Below are 23,030 nucleotides of genomic sequence, written 5' to 3' on the forward strand. Positions count from 1 at the left end.
GTATCGGCCTAAACTGAGGAAAAATTATTTTTTATATATGTTTTTGGGGGATATTTATTATAGCAAAAAGTAAAAAATATTGAATTTTTTTCAAAATTGTCGCTCTATTTTTGTTTATAGCGCAAAAAATAAAAACCGCAAAGGTGATAAAATACCACCAAAAGAAAGCTCTATTTGTGGGGAGAAAAGGACGCCAATTTTGTTTGGGAGCCACGTCGCACGACCGCGCAATTGTCTGTTAAAGCGACGCAGTGCCAAATTGTAAAAACCCCTTGGGTCATGTAGCAGCATATTGGTCCAGTCCTTAAGTGGTTAAGGGGAACCCTGTGCCAAATAAAAAAAATGGTGTAGGGGCCCCCCTCAAAATCCATACCAGACCCTTATCTAAGCACACAACCTGGCAGGACGCAGGAAAAGAGGGGGGGACGAGAGAGCGGCCCCCTCCTGAACCGTACCAGACCACATGCCCTCAAGATGGGGAGGATGTCCCCATGTTGATGGGGACAAGGGCCTCATCCCCACAACCCATGCTCGGTGGTTGTGGGGGTCCGCAGGCAGGGGCTTATCGAAATCTGGAAAGGAATATTAAAATTTTCATGGTTTCACTTTAAGCATTATTAAAATCACTGCTCCTGAAAAAACTGCCGTTTTTAAAACTTTTTTTTGCATCGATACATGTCCCCTGGGGCAGGACCCGGGTCCCCAAACACTTGTTATCACAATAACTTGCATATTAACCTTTAAAATTAGCACTTTTGATTTCGTCCATAGACTTTTAAAAGGGTGTTCCGTGGCTTTTTGAATTTGCCACGAACACCCCAAATTGTTCGCTATTCGACAATCAGCCAATGTTCAAGCCGAACTCATGTTCGACCCGAAAAATAAAGATCATCCCTAATCAGCAGCCCCTGATGACGTAATATGTGGAAAAACACAGTGAGCGGCAGCCATCTTTGTTGCTGGAAAACCTGGTCTCGTGGAAAGTTTGGTTTTACACTGTAACGGAATGACCCGTGACACCCAAAGACTTTGTGAGGATGGAGGATACTCCTGTGTCAGCGTCACTGATAACTCTTGGGTCTGAGTCCACTCTGTGCCCCTTGGGCATGGAGTGGCAAGGGAATCATAATTCATGTATTACATGAGATAGGACATCAATAATAATTCATATTGCAGGATCTTGAGAGATTGCAAGATGTGGGCCAAACCAGTCAATAGTGACTCATTTCTAGTGACATGCTAATTGCATCAGGGCCTGGGAGACATTCCATTGTCCTTGTGTAAAGGTGTTGTAACGGACAGGTGTTAATCCCAGGTCTGCTTCCAGAACTCTAATTATGCATACTAAATACTGCTTACGTGTGATAACACTGTCTAGAGCCTAGCCCAATAGGCTAGGCTCTAGCCTGAGCCTCAGAGGTGTCAAGCTGTGTGCGGAGACGGAGTGGGTGAAGGTGTTTTGTTGTTGATTAAGGAATGTTAAGTAATTGCCCTTAGTGTGTGATTAGGGGGGTGGCGATCTCATTGTCCCTTTGAATACTGTCACATGCTTGTACTGTATATAAGACTGAGAAGAAACCATTAAAGTTGTCATTACATTTGGAACAAGTACAGAGCTGTGTCTCGTCTTGATTCTGGGCAAATGAAATGGGATCGGGTCCTGTCGGTTGTAGTGTCGATAAGCTGTCTTGGATGGGATGGAAGGTCGTAAACGGTGGTGACCGTTACATACACTATGGAGGGATGTTTTTTGTTTTTTTTATTACACATATGTGGATGTAATGCCAATACTATTGAACTGATCCTGGGGAATGTTGGCGGTCCCAGTGAGGCGAGTTGGGAACCTGCTGCAAATTTTTTCCCTATGGCTTTGAGGAAACTGGGAACATTCATCTGGGAAGGATCCGTTTCCATAAGCGTTTGTGACCACTCTTCAACTGAGTGTTGCAATTTGTCTGGTATGCCTTGCATGTAACTGAACAGTGTCACACTGGAGATCGGGGGATGGAATACTGCCCTGTTAACCACTTAAGCCCCGGACCATATTGCTGCCTAAAGACCCAAGGTGTTATTACAGTTTGGGACTGCGTCGCTTTAACAGACAGACAATTGCGCGGTCGTGCGACGTGGCTCCCAAACAAAATTGGCGTCCTTTTTTCCCCACAAATAGAGCTTTCTTTTGGTGGTATTTGATCACCTCGGCGGTTTTTATTTTTTGCGCTATAAACAAAAATAGAGCGACAATTTTGAAAAAAATGCAATATTTTTTACTTTTTGCTATAATAAATATCCCCCAAAAACATATATATATAAAAAAAAAATTTCCTCAGTTTAGGGCGATACGTATTCTTGTACCTATTTTTGGTAAAAAAAAAAATCGCAATAAGCGTTTATCGATTGGTTTGCGCAAAATTTATAGCGTTTACAAAATAGGGGATAGTTTTATTGCATTTTTATTAATTTTTTTTTTTTTTACTACTAATGGCGGCGATCAGCGATTTTTTTCGTGACTGCGACATTATGGCGGACACTTAGGACAATTTTGACACATTTTTGGGATTTTTGTCATTTTCACAGCAAAAAATGCATTTAACCACTTGACAACTGGGCACTTAAACACCCTTAATAACCAGACCAATTTTCAGCTTTCGGTGCTCTCACATTTTGAATGACAATAACTCAGTCATACAACACTGTAACCAAATGAAATTTTTGTCCTTTTTTTCCCACAAATAGAGCTTTCTTTTGGTGGTATTTGATCACCTCTGCGGTTTTTATTTTTTCCGCTAATAATGAAAAAAGAACGAAAATTTTGTAAAAAAATGATTTTTTTTTCATTTCTATTATAACATTTTGCAAAAAATGAATTTTTCTTCATAAATTTGGCCTAAAATGTATACTGCTACATATCTTTGGTTAAAAAAAAAAAAAATTGGGTTATTATTTAGTCTGGGTAAAAGTTATAGGGTCTACAAGCTATGGTACCAATTACTGAAAATGTATCAATTTGATCACATCTGAAGTACTGACGGCCTTTCTCATTTCTTGAGACCCTAACATGCCAGAAAAGTACAAATACCCCCTAAATGACCCCTTTTTGGAAAGAAGACATTCCAAGGTATTTAGAAAGAGGCATGGTGAGTTTTTTGAAGTTGTAATTTTTTCCCACAATTCTTTTCAAAATCAAGTTTTTTTTTATTTTTATTTTTTTTCCACAAAAGTTTCATATTAGCAGGTTATTTCTCGCACACAGCATATTCATACCACAAAATACACCCCAAAACACATTCTGCTATTCCTCCCGAGTATGGCGATACCACATGTGTGAGACTTTTACACAGCGTGGCCACATACAGAGGCCCAACATGCAGGGAGCACCATCAGGCGTTCTGGAGCACCCAGACCAGTTCTGACATTTCTCTCCTACATGTAAAAATCATCATTTATTTGCTAGAAAATTACATAGAACCCCAAAACATTATATATGCTTTTTTAGCAAAGACCCTAGAGAATACAATGGCGGTCGTTGCAACTTTTTATCGCGCATGGTATTTGCACAGCAATTTTTCGAACGCATTTTTTTGGGAAATAAAACAGTTTTGTGCTTTTTAAAAAAAAAAACATTAAAGTTAGCCCAATGTTTTTGCATAATATGAAAGATGAAGTTACGCCGAGTAAATAGATACCCAACATGTCACCCTTCAATATTGCACACGCTTGTGGAATGGCGCCAAACTTCGCTACTTAAAAATCCCCATAGGGGACGTTTTAAATGTTTTTACTGGTTACATGTTTTTAGTTACAGAGGAGGTCTAGGGCCAAAATGATTGCTCTCGCTCTAACGTTCGCATCGATACCCCACATGTGTGGTTTGAACACCGTTTTCATATGTGGGCGGGACTTACGTACACATTCGCTTCTGTATACGAGCACGCGGGAACAGGGGCGCTTTAAATATTTTTATTTTATTTTTATTGTTCATTTTACTTTATTTATTTTAGTTTGACACGTTTTTCCCCAAAAATAAATGTTTTGATCACTTTTATTCCAATTACAAGGAATGTAAACATCCCTTGTAATAGGAATATAGCATGACAGGTCCTCTTTACAGTGAGATATGGGGTCAATAAGACCCCACATCTCACCTCTAGGCTGGGAAGCCTGAAAAAAAAAAAACAAAAAAAAAACGATCCTGGCTTCGATCGCAGCGGTGAGTCAGAAGAAGCACCGGAGGGCGAAGGGAGTGGGGACGTCCACTTTTGCCTCCCGTAAGAACGATCAAGAGGCGGAACAGCCGCCATGATCGTTCTTATGGTGTAGGGAATCGCTGGCTGAAAAAAATGATATCTGAATGATGCCTGTAGCTGCAGGCATCATTTAGATATCCCTGCACAAAGTCAAGGACCTCATATGACGTGGGCGGGAAGTGGTTAAAACACATTTTTTTCTGGGTATTGCAGAGTATTGGCCGGGGTATTGCAAAGTATTGGTGTTGGGGTATTGCAGAGTATTGGTGTTGGGGTATTGCAGAGTATTGGTGTTGGGGTATTGCAGAGTATGGTGCGGGGGTATTGCAGAGTATGGTGCGGGGGGTATTGCAAAGTATTGGCCGGGGTATTGCAAAGTATTGGCCGGGGTATTGCAAAGTATTGGCCGGGGTATTGCAAAGTATTGGCCGGGGTATTGCAAAGTATTGGCGGGGGTATTGCAGAGTATGGTGCGGGGGTATTGCAGAGTATTGTGTGGGGGGTATTGCAGAGTATTGTGCGGGGGTATTGCAGAGTATTGTGCGGGGGTATTGCAGAGTATTGTGTGGGGGGTATTGCAGAGTATTGTGTGGGGGGTATTGCAGAGTATTGTGTGGAGGGTATTGCAGAGTATTGTGCGGGGGGTATTGCAGAGTATTGTGCGGGGGGTATTGCAGAGTATTGTGCGGGGGTATTGCAGAGTATTGTGCGGGGGGTATTGCAAAGTATTGGTGCGGGGGTATTGCAGAGTATGGTGCAGGGGTATTGCAGAGTATTGTGTGGGGGGTATTGCAGAGTATTGTGTGGGGGGTATTGCAGAGTATTGCGCGGGGGTATTGCAGAGTATTGCGCGGGGGTTTTGCAGAGTATTGCGCGGGGGTTTTGCAGAGTATTGCGCGGGGGTTTTGCAGAGTATTGCGCGGGGGTTTTGCAGAGTATTGCGCGGGGGTTTTGCAGAGTATTGCGCGGGGGTTTTGCATAGTATTGCGCGGGGGGTATTGCAGAGTATTGCGCGGGGGGTATTGCAGAGTATTGCGCGGGGGGTATTGCAGAGTATTGCGCGGGGGGTATTGCAGATTATTGCGCAGGGGGTATTGCAGAGTAATTGCGCAGGGAAGGCAGAGCATTGCAGAGTATTGCGCAGGGAAGGCAGAGTATTGCAGGGGTTAATGCAGAGTATTGCACAGGGAAGGAAGAGTATTGCAGGGGGTTAATGCAGAGTATTGCACAGGGAAGGAAGAGTATCTCAGGGGGTTAATGCAGAGTATTGCACAGGGAAGGAAGAGTATCTCAGGGGGTTAATGCAGAGTATTGCACAGGGAAGGAAGAGTATTGCAGGGGGTTAATGCAGAGTATTGCACAGGGAAGGCAGAGTATTGCAGGGGTTAATGCAGAGTATTGCACAGGGAAGGAAGAGTATTGCAGGGGGTTAATGCAGAGTATTGCACAGGGAAGGAAGAGTATCTCAGGGGGTTAATGCAGAGTATTGCACAGGGAAGGAAGAGTATTGCAGGGGGTTAATGCAGAGTATTGCACAGGGAAGGCAGACTATTGCAGGGGTTAATGCAGGGATGGCTGAGCAGGGATGGATGGATCTGTGACTGCAATAGTCACAGATCCATCCCACACTGCTGCTGCCATCCGCGCTCTCCTCTCACACTGTACCGATCGGTACAGCGAGAGGAGGGAGGAACCGGCGTCATCAAATGACGCCGGTTTGTTTACCTGTGATCGCGCCGTCATTGGACGGCGCGATCACATGGTAAAAGACCGCGGTTGTCGGTCAGTTACCTTGATCTGTGTAGCGCCGGGTCTCATAGACCCGGCGCGCACAGAATTTTCAGTGTGCGCGCCCGAGGCGGCGCGCATTACTGCTTCTGGTGGGCGCCGTTAAATAACGGCGACCCCCAGTTAAGCAACCACCTTGCCGCCGTTATATGACGGCGGCTGGTGGTTAAGTGGTTAAATTGCATTCTTTATTGTGAAAATGACAGTTGCAGTTTGGGAGTTAACCACAGGTGGCGCTGTAGGATTTGGTGTACACTGTGTGTGTGTTTACAACTGTAGGGGGGTGTGGCTGTAGGAATGACGTCATCGATCGAGTCTCCCTATATAAGGGATCACTCGATCGATGCATCGCCATAGTGAAGCACAGGGAAGCCGTGTTTACACACGGCTCTCCCCGTTCTTCAGCTCCGGGGAGCGATCGCGACGGAGCGGCTATAAACAAATAGCCGCGCCGTCGTCCCGGATCGCTCCCCGAGGGGACCCGACCGCCGCAAGTCGCGGGGGGGTCCCGATCGGACCCCCGACCCACTTCTAGGCAGGGACGTACAGGTACGCCAATGTGCCTGTACGTGCCATTCTGCCGACGTATATGTACATGCGGCGGTCGGGAAGGGGTTAACAGCACAGAATAGGGAACTATCTGACATCAATTATTTTCCCACTATGGTCAAAAGCTCTTTATATGGAACCCTTCATGGTCATATAATATGTCCGCTAATGGTGATCATTTATTATACATTTTTTGGTTCACACTTTACATTATTTAATCAGCACATTGCACTTTCTGAATGATGTTCACGTCTAATCAGTATTTATGAGGACTTAGTAGATGCATTTTTATTTCATTTATTTTATTGGCACATTGCACTTTTTGAATGATGTTTACATTTAATTAGTACCTATGAGGTTAAAGGTTAAATTATTCTAGATTGTTCAGGCACACTGTGAAATGTTCACAGTTTGAGCGCTGCAATTTGTGTTATTTACATATACAGTTTACTCAATAACAGCACACAGAGCAATAATGATGTGTAACGTGAAGTAACCCAAAAATTACATTACGTTTACTAAAGGCTCCAAGTAAAAGATCATTTGTGCTTGGGTGCTTTTGCACATTACTTCTAATCTCTATTCAGTTTTATGAAATAAGCCCAATAAAACAGAGGTGATCCTTCCAGCATAAATACATTCAGGGAAGGGGCGCAGTGAAGAGTCCCAGGCTTTACATCTGCATACACTTAATATGCAGATTGTACGCTGAACCTTTACATTTACTAGACAGCCATATTAGTAGCCAGCAAGTTCAAATCGAGGTACCGCATTTATCTTCGTATAGCGCGCCCCGGCGTATAGCGCGCAGCCCCAGCCTGGATGGGAAACTTCCTGAAAAAAAGAAAAATACTTACAGTTTGAATGCCCCTCGTCGGTGTCTTGCCCGGCGTCCATCGGTGGCCTTGTCCGGTCCGGCGTCCGTCTGCGGCCTCGGTGGTGTCCTCCCCGCTTCTCCCGCGCTGTTTTTGAGCCGATCCCCGCGCTGTGTTTGAATGCCACCGCCGACATATACCAAGCACAGTGCGCTCGGCCACGCTCAGTTCCTCTCGCATAAAGGCTAGGAGGCGGCACAGGGCGTGACCGCAAGGGGAGCCGAGCCTGGCTGAGTGTACTGCGCTCGGTATATGTCGGCGGCGGCATTCAAACACAGCGCGGGAAGCGGCGTATATCGCGAACCCACGATTTTCCCCTTATTTTAAGGGGAAAAAAGTGCGCGGTATACGCCGATAAATACGGTACATAAAAATTGATTGATTGATAGAGATATATATATATATATATATATCTCTATCACAGTGCATAATAATTAATAGGTTTCACCAAACACATCAACATATACTGCTCACATTTATAAGTGCCTATATTACCCAGCACCAGTGTGTACAGCAGAAAGTGTAGAGGGGCTTCTCCACCACTCCACTCGCTTGAGCCAGTGTGTTACAAAAAACAGAAGTTCACAACCAGATGTGACATTAATCTGAAGCCAGAAATTATGGCAAAGGTTTGCCTCAACGCATTTCACCAATACAGAGTCTTCAGCTTTTTACATTTCTTCAGTTGCTTCCTGGTTTCTTGCCTAGACCAAAATTAAGTCATACATCTCAGGAGTCCTCATTGGCATGTATTTTCTTTCATCTGGAGGAGGGGGGGGGCTTTCTCAGCTAGTCCATCCTCCTGTCTGCATGCCCTAGACAAGGGTAGATGGATTCAAATAAGACAAGCCATCTTGTGTAATCTGCCCTTACTCAAGATGGCTTCAGCTATAAATGCTGTGTGTGTGGGGGGGGGGGACCGGGACTGGTGGGTGACCTTACAGTGAATATTAAACATTAATTAAATTGTGTTTTTTATTTGTGGTGCGCAGGTGTAGTATACTTCTGCTTTAACCACTTATCGACCATGCACGGTACATTTACTGTGGGGCAGCTGGATCATGTAAGTGTACATGATCCAGCCTGGGGCATGCTATGCGATCACATGATTACAGTGTCAACAAAGCTGTTATAAACGAATGTCATTCATATCAGCTGCGCTTCCTATACAGTGATGCTGTGATTGGCCCACAGCTATCACAAGGTACCTGGGCCAATCACAGCACCCTGTACCATGTGAATAGCTGCAGCCCATCACAGAAAACTAGTAAATCACAGCTATTATGAATGTAATCCATTCATGACAGTTAAAAAACACTGCTATTACAGTAATAATCAATGAAAAAAAAACCCAGAGTAGTACAGTGTTACTATGGTGACATTGAACTACGCTTATGAAAATACGTAAAAAAAAAAAAATTAAAGTTATAAATAGAAAAAAATTGTTAAAAAAAAAAAAAAGAAGAAAAAAAAATGTAATACTTATTTTTTTTAGCATACTGTCACCAGTTAGTGTCCCTGATCACCGCTGCACCAATAATATGATGATGCTGTATTGCACTGGTGACAATATGTAATATTATTATTATTAATTCAAAAATTTAATTTCTTGTTTAAAAACAAATAAAAATTGAAACCGTTTACTTTCTAAAAAGGGGTAATTTTGGGGGGTATCTGTACAGTGCTAGCATTTAAGGGCTTCAAGAAAAGAACTGATTTTCAAATATTTATACTATAGTTTATAGACACTATAACTTTCACACCAACCAATTAATATACACTTAGCAGAATACATTTTGGCCTAAACTTATGAAGAAATTAGAGTTTTAGAACAGATGGTAGAATGTATATATACATTTTCTGTCAAAAACACTAACAAACTACAAAGCCATCCACAACTCGGCCCCAGCTACATCACTCACCTAGTCTCAAAAAACCAACCTAATCGTTCTCTTGGTTCCTCCCATGACCTACCGTTTTCAAGCTCCCTTGTCACCTTGCCTCCAGGACTTTTCCCAAGCCTCCCCCATCCTCTGGAACTCCCTTCCCCAATCTGTCCCACTATCTCCTAACCTGTTTCACATTTCGACGATTCCTGAAAATCCTCCTGTTCAGAGAAGTATATCCTGCCTCCAAATAGCAACTGTACTTTTATTTTCTCCATCAGCTCGTACCCCACAGTTATTACCTTCTGTAACTCTTGACTCTAAGGCCCCATACACACGATAGAATCCATCCGCTGAAAAATCCCAGCGCATGGGTTTCAGCGGATAGATCCTATGGTGTGTACACTCCAGCGGATCTGTTTCCGCGGATATTTATCCCCTGGGATGGATTCCAGCAGATCGAATATTTGCTGACATGCTAAACAAATCTATCTGCTGGAATCCATCCCAACGGATGGATCCGCTGGTCTGTATAGACTCACCGGATCCATCCGTCCGAAGGGATCCCCCCGCATGCGTCGTAATGATTCGACGCATGTGTGGAATTCCTTATATGACAGCGTCGCACACGTCTCCGCGTCATAATCGCGGCGACGGCGCGACACGTCATCGCCAGAGGATTTCGGCGCGGATTTCAATGCGATGGTGAGTACACTCCATCGCATTGGAAATCCGCTGAAATCCTCGAGAGGATTTATCCGCGGAAACGGTCCGCTGGACCGTATTCGCGGATAAATCCTCTCGTGTGTATGGGGCCTAAGACCTAAGATTGTACGCTCCAACGAGCAGGGCCCTCCAATTCCTACTGTATTAAATTGTATTGTTTTTGTTCTGTCTGCCTTAATGTTGTAAAGTGCTGCGTAAACTGTTGGCACTGAATACTGTACAATAATAAAAATAAAGCACCTACGTAAACTGTTGACGCTGGATAAATAATGCATAATAATAATAAAAATAAAAAAAAACAGTGATGAACAAATACCACTAAAAGAAAGCGCCATTTGTGTGAAAAAAAACTATATAAATGTAATTCAAGTAGTGTTGCATGACCGCACAATTGCCATTTAAAGTAATGCAGTGGCAAAAGCAAAGAATGGCCAGTTATGTATTAGGTAAAATCTGGTTAACAGTATTTGCACCAGACCACCATCAGTTAAGTAGAAAACTGGCATTTAAAAAAAAAAAAAATAGACTCTATAAATTATGAGCAATACTATAAAATAAACCTCCATTGATAAAAGGAAATAAATCTGAGACTATGTGACTCCAGTGACTATGGTTAGGCACATTGTTAAAATACAAGATACAGACAACAACTAATCAAATCGAGAATTATTCCAGAGCTGGTTAAATTTTACAACCCCCCCCCCCCCATATGTTTAATTAACAGCTTTTTACACTTTCAGCTGAGATTAAACTTAAACCCATACATAACACAAGCTCCAATTGGAAAAAAAAAATCTGCAGTCTGGCTTTGTTGAACATTATACCAACTTTTCAAGTGGCAGTAATAACTCAAGATTTATTATTTTTTTAATGAACGAACACAGAACGGGATCTTTCAAATCACAAAGCAGGCAGCTTTTCCAAATGTTTACTCTATAGTCTAACTCTTACAATAATTCACGAAACAGACTTCGCAGAGGCACAACTTGGTAATGGAAATCATTACTCATTCCCTGTTGGCAGTGGGCACTCATGCTAGTAAGGCAAGTCTGTAAAGCGCCTACCAACTGGGTTTCATCATTAACATTTAGTAACAATAGACATAAAAATTCTTCCATCTAATGTGTTATATGTGCGAGAATGTGGACAGTACTTAGGGAAAACAAATGACTAGTTAAAAATGCTGTCCAAGAGCGGTAATTACTACTTCTATTGTTTTAAAAGAGAAAAACATTTTCTTACTGGCAGACATGAGTGAAAGTAGAAATGCCAAACAACCAGAGGGCCAGGACTGCCAACAAAGATACACGTAGAAAACTTTCAGTTGTGCTCTTCAAACTAAAAATTACATTTCTCTTCATATAACATTTTTTTTTTTTAAAGTGATTGTAAGGCTTCTTTTTAAATAACAAACATGTCATACTTGCCTCCACTGTGCAGTTCGTGGTCCCCTGGTGGCGCTCTCAGCTCCTCCCCGCATTGTATAACCCCCTAGAAGAAGGGCTCTTCTGGGGGGTTACCTTACGGGCGCGCTCCCGAGTACAGCATTCGACATCCATAGACGCCGAATGTAGGAGACTCTGCCCCGCCCCCCAAATGCCCGCGTCATTGGATCTGATTGACAGCAGTGGGAGCCAGTGGCTGCGCTATCAATCTATCCAATCAAGAGCCGAGACAACGGGCAGAGGGGAAGAGCGCATCTCCAGCGGGGGAATACAGGAGGAAAACAAGGGGGGCCGGTCAGTGACAGAAGTTTTTTCACCTTAACCACTGGGCACTTAAACCCCCTTAATAACCAGACCAATTTTCAGCTTTCGGTGCTCTCACATTTTGAATGACAATAACTCAGTCATACAACACTGTAACCAAATTAATTTTTTGTCCTTTTTTTCCCCACAAACAGAGCTTTCTTTTGGTGGTATTTGATCACCTCTGCGGTTTTTATTTTTTTCGCTATAAATGAAAAAAGAAAAAAAAAATGTAAAAAAATGAATTTTTCTTCATTTCTATTATAAAATTTTGCAAAAAAGAAATTTTTCTTCAAAAATGTAACCTAAAATGTATACTGCTACATATCTTTGGTAACAAAACAAAAACAAATTGGATATTATTTAGTCTGGGTGAAAGTTATAGGGTCTACAAGCTATGGTACCAATTACTGAAAATTGATCAATTTGATCACATCTGATGTACTGACAGCCTCCCTCATTTCTTGAGACCCTAACATGCCAGAAAAGTATAAATACCCCCTAAATGACCCCTTTTTAGAAAAAAGACATTCCAAGGTATTTAGAAAGAGGCATTGTGAGTTTTTTGAAGTTGTCATTTTTTCCCACAATTCTTTGAAAAATCAAGATTTTTTTCATTTTTTTTTTTTTCACAAAATGTTCATATTAGCAGGTTATTTCTCACACACAGCATATGCATACCACAAATTACACCCCAAAACACATTCTGCTATTCCTCCCGAGTATGGCGATACCACGTGTGAGACTTTTACACAGCGTGGCCACATACAGAGGCCCAACATGCAGGGAGCACCATCAGGCGTTCTGGAACACCCAGGCCAGTTCTGACATTCCTCTCCTACATGGAAAAAACATCATTTATTTGCTAGGATTTTATATAGCACCCAAAAACATTATATATGCTTTTTTAGCAAAGACCCTAGAGAATACAATGGCGGTCGTTGCAACTTTTTATCGCACACGGTATTTTCGCAGAAATTTTTCGAACACGTTTTTTTGGGAAATAAAACAGTTTTGTGCTTTTAAAAAAAAAAAATTAAATTAAAGTTAGCCCAATGTTTTTGCATTATATTAAACGTGGTGAAGTTACGCCGAGTCAATAGATACCCAACATGTCACCCTTCAAAATTGCACACACTCGTGAAATGGCGCCAAACTTTGCTACTTAAAAATCCCCATAGGCGACGCTTTAAATATTTTTACTGGTTACATCTTTTTAGTTGGAGAAGAGCTCTAGGGCCAAAATTATTGCTCTCGCTCTAACGTTCGCAGCGATACCTCACATGTGTTTGAACACCGTTTTCATATGTGGGCGGGACTTACATGTGCGGTTGCTTCTGTATACGAGCACGCGGGAACAGGGGGCGCTTTAAAAAATTTTTTTTTTTTATTGTTCATTTCACTTTATTTATTTTAGTTTGACACATTTTTCCCCAAAAATAAATGTTTTGATCACTTTTATTCCTATTACAAGGAATGTAAACATCCCTTGTAATAGGAATATAGCATGACAGGTCCTCTTTACAGTGAGATGTGGGGTCAATAAGACCCCACATCTCACCTCTAGGCTTGAATGCCTGAAAAAAATAAATACAAAAAAAATAAACGATCCTCGTTTCGATCGTAGCGGTGAGTCGGAAGAAGCACCGGAGGGAGAAGGGAGGGGGGACGTCCCCTTTCGCCTCCTGTAAGAACAATCAAGAAGAGGAACAGCCGACATGTAGCTGCAGGCATCATTCAGATATCCCTGCACAAAGTCAAGGACGTCATGATGACCGGCGGGAAGTGGTTAAAACGCATTTTTTTCCCCAGAGTATTAGCCGGGGTATTGCAGAGTATTGGTGCCCGGGGGTATGCAGAGTATTGGTGCCCGGGGGTATGCAGAGCATTGCGCAGGGGGGTATGCAGAGCATTGCGCAGGGGGGTATGCAGATTATTGCGCAGGGGGGTATGCAGATTATTGCGCAGGGGGGTATGCAGATTATTGCGCAGGGGGGTATGCAGATTATTGCGCAGGGGGGTATGCAGATTATTGCGCAGGGGGTATGCAGATTATTGCGCAGGGGGTATGCAGAGTATTGCGCAGGGGGTATGCAGAGTATTACGCAGGGGGTATGCAGAGTATTACGCAGGGGGGTATGCAGAGTATTGCGCAGGGGGGTATTACAGAGCACTGCACAGGGTATTGCAGGGATGGCTGAGCAGGGATGGATGGATCTGTGACTGCAATAGTCACAGATCCATCCACAGCGCTGCTGACACCTGCGCTCCCCCCTCTCACACTGTACCGATCAGTACAGAGAGAGGAGGGAGGAACCGGCGTCATCAAATGACGCCGGTTTGTTTACATGTGATCGCTCCGTCATTGGACCCGGCGGTCACGGACATTCCTGTGTGCGCACCCCAGGGGGCGCTCGGGAGCGCGATTCTGGGAGGACGTCAATGTACGCCCTCCCAGAGTTAAGCAACCGCCCTGTAGACGTATATTGTCTATGGGGCGGTTACTAAGTGGTTAATGCATAGGATGCATTAAAGTGAAAAAAACATAGGTGTTTACAACCCCTTTAAGATAACATAAAATACAGGTGTAGCAGGACCTATACAGCCACAACATACAGTACATTCATCATAAAGGCGTCTGGTCAACCTTTAACCTCCCTAGCGGTATGATTCTTTCAGAAAAAAGGTGCTGAAAGTGGTACCATGATTTGCAAGGAAATTTGGCGTTTTATATTGTAGGTCTGTAATTTTTAGGAATAACTCACTTAAATCTGACCAAACAAGAGTCTAGTAGGCATCCCGGGTATGATTTTTTTTTAAAAAACAAAATGATAAATTATAATAAAATAAATAATTATAACAAATAATAATATAATTATAACAATTATTCAATAATGTAATCAACTCAAAATCACTGAAATTTGCTCAGTTGCAGAATTGTCGCTGTCATTACTTTTATTTTTTTATGACGAATTTTCCCACAAATCGCTATCGCACAATTCTGCAAGTGATTATAATTTATTATCACTGTTTTCTAGCTGCTCTAAAACCATTTTTGACATAAAGGGACACTTTTGGTTGCTATGGACAATCTACAGTTTGCAGGGAGAAAGAACCGTTTTTATTATATAAAAGTACATGTAGGGCACTGGGCAGACCACTAGGGACAAGGGGTGTGTATTTTTTTTACATACAGTACTGTAATCTATAAGATTACAGTATACTGTATGTGATGTGTTTGTTTACGTTTTTGAATTTGGCGCCGTTCTCCGCTCCCGTGCGTCGTAACGTCACAGGGAACGGAGATCGGCGGCACAGGAGGACGCTGTGTGAATCGAGCGAGGTCCCGCTCACTCACACAGCGCGGTGGCATCGCTGGATCCAGGGACAAGGTAAGTAAACACTGTCTGTGGATCCAGCGAGGCGAGCCCGAGTCTGACTCGGGGTTACCGATCCTAGCACAAAAATCTAACCCCGAGTCAGACTCGGGAATACCGCCAGGGGGGTTAAAGCGGAGTCCCCTCCCCCAAAAGGTGCCAAATGTGGCAGCAGAGGGAGAGGGGCATTTAAATACAAAAAAAAAATGAAACATACTCTAGCTTACAAGTCCTTGGATGTGGTGGATCTCTTTTTTACCTATATGTGGTAATTTGTGAATATCCTTATAGAGGCTGGCTGGTTACACTCACTCTTCCATTGCTTCTATGGAGAGAGCCATGGTTGCCCCCCAGGCTACTCGGATTATTTTGAACACAAAAAAATAGGACTCATCTTCATTATATAGTTCATAGAAGATATCTTGGAAGGCAAATAATATTTGTGCTTTCAGTTCAGCTCACAGGAAGTGAAGAGAGAGAGAGCGCGTAAGAGAGAAGAGAGAGCGCAAGAGAGAAGAGAGTGTGCAAGAGACAGACAAGAAGAGAGACGAGAAGAGAAAGAGAGAGAGAGAGAGAGAGAGAGAGAGAGAGAGAGAGAGAGAGAGAGAGAGAGAGAGAGAGAGAGAGAGAGAGAGAGAGAGAGAGAGAGAGAGAGAGAGAGAGAGAGAGAGCGCGAGAAAGAGAAAGAAAGAAAGAAAGAAAGAAAGAAAGAAAGAAAGAAAGATAAAAAGAAAAAGAGACACAGTTAGGCCTCATGCACACTGGGAATAAAATAAATAAAAATCTTGCTTATACAGGCTTGTTTCCGTTTTTTTCAGCCTGTATAAGCAACTCTATGTTAGCCTATTTGTCTATGCACATTTGGGTGTTTAGAGGCATATTTGCAGACAAGTGTTCACAGGCTGGAAAAAAAACCCATCACAATTATATTTTTCAGAGGAGCTTTCAAGCAGAAATACATAAATAAATAAATAAATAAATAAATAAATAAATGAATAAACACTTGACGCACCTAAACACGGGGTTTACATTCAGTTAGCTAGATTCAGAGAGGGCGTCCTAACTTTGCGGCGGCATAGCGTATCGTGTTTACACTACGCCGCCGTAAGTTAGCGAGGCAAGTACATGATTCACAAAGTACTTGCCTGCCAAGTTACGGCGGCGTATCGTAAAGTAAATCGGGCAGGCGTAATGGCGCCCAATTCAAATTTAGCTGAGGGGGCGTGTTTTATGTTAATGGGGCTTGACCCAACGTGATTGACGTATTTTACGAACGGCGTATGCGCCGTCCGCCTACATATCCCAGTGTGCATTGCGGCAAAGTACGCCGCACGGTCCTATTGATTTCAACGTGGACGTAAATTACGTAAAACCCTATTCACGGACGACTTACGCAAACAACGTAAAATTTTCAAAATTTCGACGCGGGAACGGCGGCCATACTTAACATAACTATTCCAGCTATTTGATGAAATAACTTTAGGCCTGATAATGCGTTACTTAAACGGCGTATCTGTACTGCGTCGGCCGGGCGTACGTTCGTGAATAGGCGTATCTAGTGATTTACATATTCTACGCCGACCGCAATGGAAGCGCCTCCTAGCGGTCAGCCTAAATATTGCACCCCAAGATAGGACGGCGCAGGCCGTCGTATCTTAGATAGGTTTAAGTGTATCTCTGTTTGAGAATACACTTAAACTTAGGACAGCGCAAATTCCGAGTTAAATCGGCGCATCTACTGATACGCCGGCCTAACTCTTACTGAATCTGGCCAAGTGTGTTTTCAAGTGTACATTGACTTTAGTAAAAGGTGAGCAGAAGCAAATGTTTTGGAACAAAAGCTTATAAAAGCAAATGCCCATAAAGGCTCAAACTCTTATGCAATACGAGCCACTGAGCGTTTTTTTTTACTTGGCTTTTTCTGCCAGAAGTTCTGGCAGTTTTTCAGCTGCCTAGTGTGCATGGACCCTTATAGATACATGGGCGGCCAAAGAAAATTATTAAAGTAGTTACTCCATCTTCAATTCCAATATTACCCACCTGTTTTATCCTCGCTAGCTCCTTCAAGGCTCTTCCCCATTGCTGCTTATAGTGCAGTTTAGACTTTGTTGCAGACTCTAATTTTCTTTCAAATTCAACCTGTAAATATTTTAAAAAAATAAAAATAATAATGTATAGTTGATTAAAAAAAAAATCCGGTAACTCTAATCAAAGTTGGACAGCTATGAGCAAGCTAGAAGCATTCACAGGATACAGTAAATAACTCTGGTAAAAAGAACAAACAAGAGCTCGTCTATCTCCATGCTTTATTATTCCTCTATACAATGTACACAAGACTACAATACCTTTTATGCAGCACTCTGCATCACTTGCCGACTGCTTACCTGTAAATGTACATTATTATTTTGATGTTAAATACCAGGGTTATGGCAGCAGCTAGCTGCTATATAACCCCAATATCTTTTTTTCAGCTTTCACATAAAAGTGGTCCCAGTAGCGGATTCGCTGCAAGATCACTTTTATAGGCAACAGGAGAGGACAAGGCCTCCTCTGTAGCTCTAAACTGGTAAAACAAACTTTGCCTATGGCGTTTAAGTACTGTAGATTGTCGCCATTCCACGAGCGTGTGTGCAAATTTTAAAGCGTGACGTGTTAGGCATCCATTTACTCGGCGTAACATCATCTTTCACATTACACAAAAAAATTGGTCTAACTTTACCGGTTTGTTTTTTTTATTCATTAAAGTGCACCCCCCCGGCAAAAAAAAAAAAAAAATCACATTTGAAAGACCGCTGCGCAAATACAGTGCGACATAAAATATTGCATAACCGCCATTTTATTCTCTAAAGTCTCTGTTAAAAAAAAAAAAAATAATAATGTTTAGGGGTTCTAAGTAAATTTTCTAGCAAAAATTGATTTTTACTTGTACACAAATGTCAGAAAAAAAGCCTGGTCTTAAAGTGGTCAAGTATATAAATCTCACAAGAGAGAGATTCAGGTAAAGTGGTTGGCGCAGGTAGACGAACTTGCGTTTCTATTACCAGAGTTCCCATCATGGATGTGCACGATAAGGATGCAGCTTATTTAAAATTTTCTAAGTATTCAAACTAGGGCTTGGGTGGACTGAACCACTCTCTGGAAAGGGGTAAAATATCTTCAGGATGTTATTATGGTTTGCATTCTCCAATCCCATTTAAACCCATGCCCCTAATTTGAGGAAAAAACCTTCACAACAGGATCTGCAACTGCAATAAAAAGCTAACAGCCCTCCCCTTGCCCTTACCTACTTTACGCAAAAGTAAAAAAAAAAGTGTGGCTTGGAGTTGTGCTTAAAAAAAAGTGGTAAATAAGCAAGGCTTTACTAACCTATGTAACTACAACCACTATAGAATAATTTATACAAAAAAAATTGCAGCTGAAGCTTTTTCAATGTCTCTTTGCAGCTCCACTCCCCATCAGTAGTGACTCAGGAGTCCGCCAGCCTTCTAATTTCTATTGGAAGCAAGAAGCAGGGGGTACAAAAAAGAGGGGAAAGAGGAAAGTGTTGGGATAAAACTTTAATATTGAGGAAGAATTGCTCCGTGATTATTGTGGCTTGCTGCACTACTTCTATCCACCTCTAAAAACGGACTAACATGGTCACAAATTTGGGTATACCTGACCATCGCACATATACTATATGACCAAAAGTTATTATGTAATTCAGATATTAACTGTGAAGGGCACTATTGTGTTATGGCTTTTTAGTTATTTTTATTACATAAATATTTGCAATAGTACATTTTGGTTTTAAGAAGCTAGGCTTCCCCTATTCATATGCCCATGAACTTAGACTATCTAATTGCACTCATGCAGCAGGAGGTGATGTTAGCAGGAAATAGGGGGAGGGAACAAAAGGAACTAAACACAACCGTGTACTGAAGACAAAGAGGAGTAGCTTTACAGCACTCTAATGCCACGTACACACGATCGGTTCATCCAATGAAAACGGACCGATGGATTTTTTCATCAGATATCCGATGAAGCTGACTTTCATCAGTCTTGCCTACACACCATCAGTTAAAAATCCGTTCGTGTCAGAACGCGGTGACGTAAAACACAACAACGTCCTGAGAAAATGAAATTCAATGCTTCCGAGCATGCGTCGACTTGATTTTGAGCATGCATGGATTTTTAACCGATGGACTTGCCCACAGACGATCGTTTTTTTCACCATCAGATAATTTTAAAACAGGTTCTACGTTTTTTTCACCGATGGAAAAAAAAATGATGGGACCCACACACGATCGGTTCGTCCGATGAAAACGGTCCATAAGAAGAAACGGCATAAGAAGCAAGGAGCAGTCTGGAGAGATCATGGATAAAACAAGTTAAGTTCCTGTTTAGTGCAACCCTATTGCATACAATGTCCACAGTAATTTGCTAGGAAGGATAGGTAGTATGTGTATATTGTATGCATATTTTTGTAATAACTTGTATTGTTTCCTAAAATTGTACATAGTTTGAAGGTAAAGCATTTTTGTTTGGTAACCCAAAGCACATTAATATACTACAGAGTTTATTATTGCTTTCTTACTTTAACCACAAAGTAACCTTAACCACTTAAGGACCGCCTCCTGCACATATACGTCGGCAGAATGGCACGGCTGGGCACGTACCTGTACGTCCTCTTTAAGTGACCAACCGTGGGTCGCGGGCGTGCGCCCGCGACCCAGTCTGAAGCTCCACAGCCGCGGGACCCGATCGCCGCCGGAGTCCCGCGATCGATCCCCGGAGCTGAAGAACGGGGAGAGCCGTGTGTAAAACACAGATTCCCCGTTCTTCACTGTGGTGCTGTCATTGATCGTCTGTTCCCTGATATAGGGAAAGACGATCAATGACGTCACACGTCCAGCCTACAGTTAGAAACACATATGAGGAGGTCACACTTAACCGCCCCCTAGTAGTTAACTCCCAAACTGCAATTGTCATTTTCACAGTAAACAATGCATTGTTATAGCATTTTTTGCTGTGAAAATGACAATGGTCCCAGAAATATGTCAAAATTGTCCGATGTGATCGCCATAATGTCGCAGTCACGAAAAAAATTGCTGATCATCGACATTAGTAGTAAAAAAAAAAAAAAAAAAAAAAATTATAAAAATGCAATAAAACTATCCCCTATTTTGTAAACGCTATAAGTTTTGCGCAAACCAATCGATAAACGCTTATTGCAATTTTTTTTAACCAAAAATAGGTAGAAGAAAACGTATTGGCCTAAACTGAGGGGAAAAAAAGTTTTTTATATATATTTTTGGGGGATATTTATTATAGCAAAAAGTAAAAAATCTTGTTTTTTTTTCAAAATTGTCGCTCTATTTTTGTTTATAGCGCAAAAAAAAAACCCCGCAGGTGATCAAATACCACCAAAAGAAAGCTCTATTTGTGGGGAAAAAAGGACGCCAATTTTGTTTGGGAGCCACGTCGCACGATCGCGTAATTGTCAGTTAAAGCGACGCAGTGCCGAATCGCAAAAACTGGCCAGGTCCTTTACCTGCATTTTGGTCCGGGTCTTAAGTGGTAAAAAGACACAAAGCACATTTATTAATGCTATTGCACGGCAAACATTTTATTTTTTTTAAACAAACGTGCACTTTAGCAGTGTGGGAAAGGTCTGACTTTATCCCTACTGAACCCCTTTGGAATAAATTGGAATGCGGATTTTAGAGTGGCCTTTTATTGTGGGCAGCCAAAGGCACACCTGTGCAATAAACATGCGCTCTATTCAGCATCTGGATATATCACACCTGTGAGGTGGATGAATTATCTCGGCAAAGGAGAAGTGCTCACCGACACAGATTTAAAAACAGATCCGTGAAAAATATTTAAGAGAAATAAGCCTTTTGTGTGCACAGAAAGAGTCGTAGATCTTTGAGTTCAGCCAATGATAAATAGGGGCAAACACAAAAGTGTTGAGTTTATAAATATTTCTCAGTGTATATTAAATGTCCATGGTTTTGGAAAAGGATGTCCAACATGACTAGGTGTCCACAAACATCTGCTTTATCTACACTAGTGGTTTCCAAACTGTGGTCCTTTGCTTGCCTTAAATCCGGCCCTTGGGGGCCTTTTCCTCCCACCGATACAAGACCCTGTTTCTCCCACTGACACCAAAATGGAACACAATTCTTGCAACGGACATCAGCTTTGGGGTACCATTCATCCCCCTTTTACCAAAAACGCATTCTTTACTACCACTGACCCAAGGACAATTTCTATTCCCAATGGCTACAGTCCGGCCCCCTAAAATTTGAAGGACAGTAAATTTGCCCTTTGTTTGCAAAGTTTGAAGACCCCCTGATTTGCACAATATATTGTGAATTATAAAAGGCAAAAAAACACACACACACACACACACACACACACACACACACAAATTCAACCCGCCGATTGTTCAGTGACACAGCTTTCTTGGTGTCACCATTTTAATACCATAAACAAACCAATTTTTAAACAATATGCCCCATCCTCAGAATATCTTAAAATGCAAAAGTGTTTGATCTTCCAACCTGGACTTTGGTAGTAGCCCTGCGTAGTCAAACTGACATATGAATGAAGACACCCAAGATATTCATAGGACCATCAAAGCATGGGTAAGTGACGGTATATTGCCTGACATTTCATAAAGGTGCCAGAGTTTTGATCATGCCAAGTACTACCCTATCCCCTCATCACTCATGTGTCAAGGCTGTTAGAGACTCAACTAAAAACTAGTAGACACTTCATCAAGAGAAGAGAAAGCTTTTATGGCATGAAATGATCCCCCCATTGTACTGGACGTTCCAAGCCGATAGCCGACTGGGCCGTCTATATATTTTGAAGATCGTTCAGTTGGGAGAATTATGGACAAGCCTGAATCACAATGCTTATTTTTACTTGCCATTGTTGATCTGTTATAACTGAAACCGAGCCAAACTGGCCTTGTTTTAGGAATGTACTTTCTCAGTCTCAAACAGAGAAACAAGTTGGCTATAACACTTAGCAGACAAACTTTTACTCTTTATTTTAATAGAATGATAGCAAGTTTAAAGAAACACAAAATGTCAGCCCTCCTTTAACATGTATTTTCAAATAAGATACAGAGGCCAAAATAAATAAATTATATATTTAACTCTGCTCAGAAATGAAGCCTCTGCTGTGTCGACTAGTTAATATCAATACACAACTGGGAAAATGAATGGCTATGTTTGTATGCTTAACCTAAATAAAAACAGTCCACTCACTAGTTTCATTATGAAACCGTTTAACATCATGTTTATATTGAAAGCTGTTAAATGATGGATTAAGTCATTTGACAAAATAGGCTTTAGATCAAGCCAAAATTTGTCAGTGTTTTCATAGCATACAAATACTGCAAACCATAAAATCTCTAAATATTTGAACTAAAAAATAAATCCTTACTATTTATTAAACAACATCCTTCTGTAGCCTTTCATGGATCTACTACTCTTTTCTACCGCTGCAGATAAGCTTTTTACCAGTGAACTTCAGACCATGTGACCTCTTGAAAGTCTTATGACTAAAAATCTCATAGAAGCTTTAATATGATAATGTAGTTCCAAAAAGTCATTTTAATTTTAAAATCTGCAGCTTTTATAAAAATAATACATGATGATTCTGCCAGGAAGTTCCTTGTTCACTATTGTGTTTGCCTCCCAAATGTGCTCCTGCATTGCCACCATGCCACACAGGCTTCTAATAGAAACTACAAGTGGCCTTTTCAACACACATACGGTCACCGTTAGGAAACCCTACCAAGGTGCATTCTGTATACATAAAGATAAAAAAAATAAAG

General features: G+C 41.7%; 1 protein-coding gene across 2 annotated transcripts in view; it reads right to left on the reverse strand.

Moving 5' to 3' along the window:
* CEP120 (centrosomal protein 120) overlaps positions 1-23,030 on the reverse strand; it is a 151,657-nt gene that overhangs the window by 24,015 nt on the left and 104,612 nt on the right. For both annotated transcript variants that reach the window (XM_040344364.1, XM_040344355.1), the window contains exon 18: positions 17,237-17,335. In XM_040344364.1, coding sequence (XP_040200298.1) covers positions 17,237-17,335 — 99 coding nt within the window. The remainder of the gene's footprint in view (positions 1-17,236; positions 17,336-23,030) is intronic.

The sequence above is a fragment of the Rana temporaria genome, chromosome 1 (genome assembly GCF_905171775.1).
Source record: "Rana temporaria chromosome 1, aRanTem1.1, whole genome shotgun sequence".
Taxonomy (NCBI): Eukaryota; Metazoa; Chordata; class Amphibia; order Anura; family Ranidae; genus Rana; species Rana temporaria.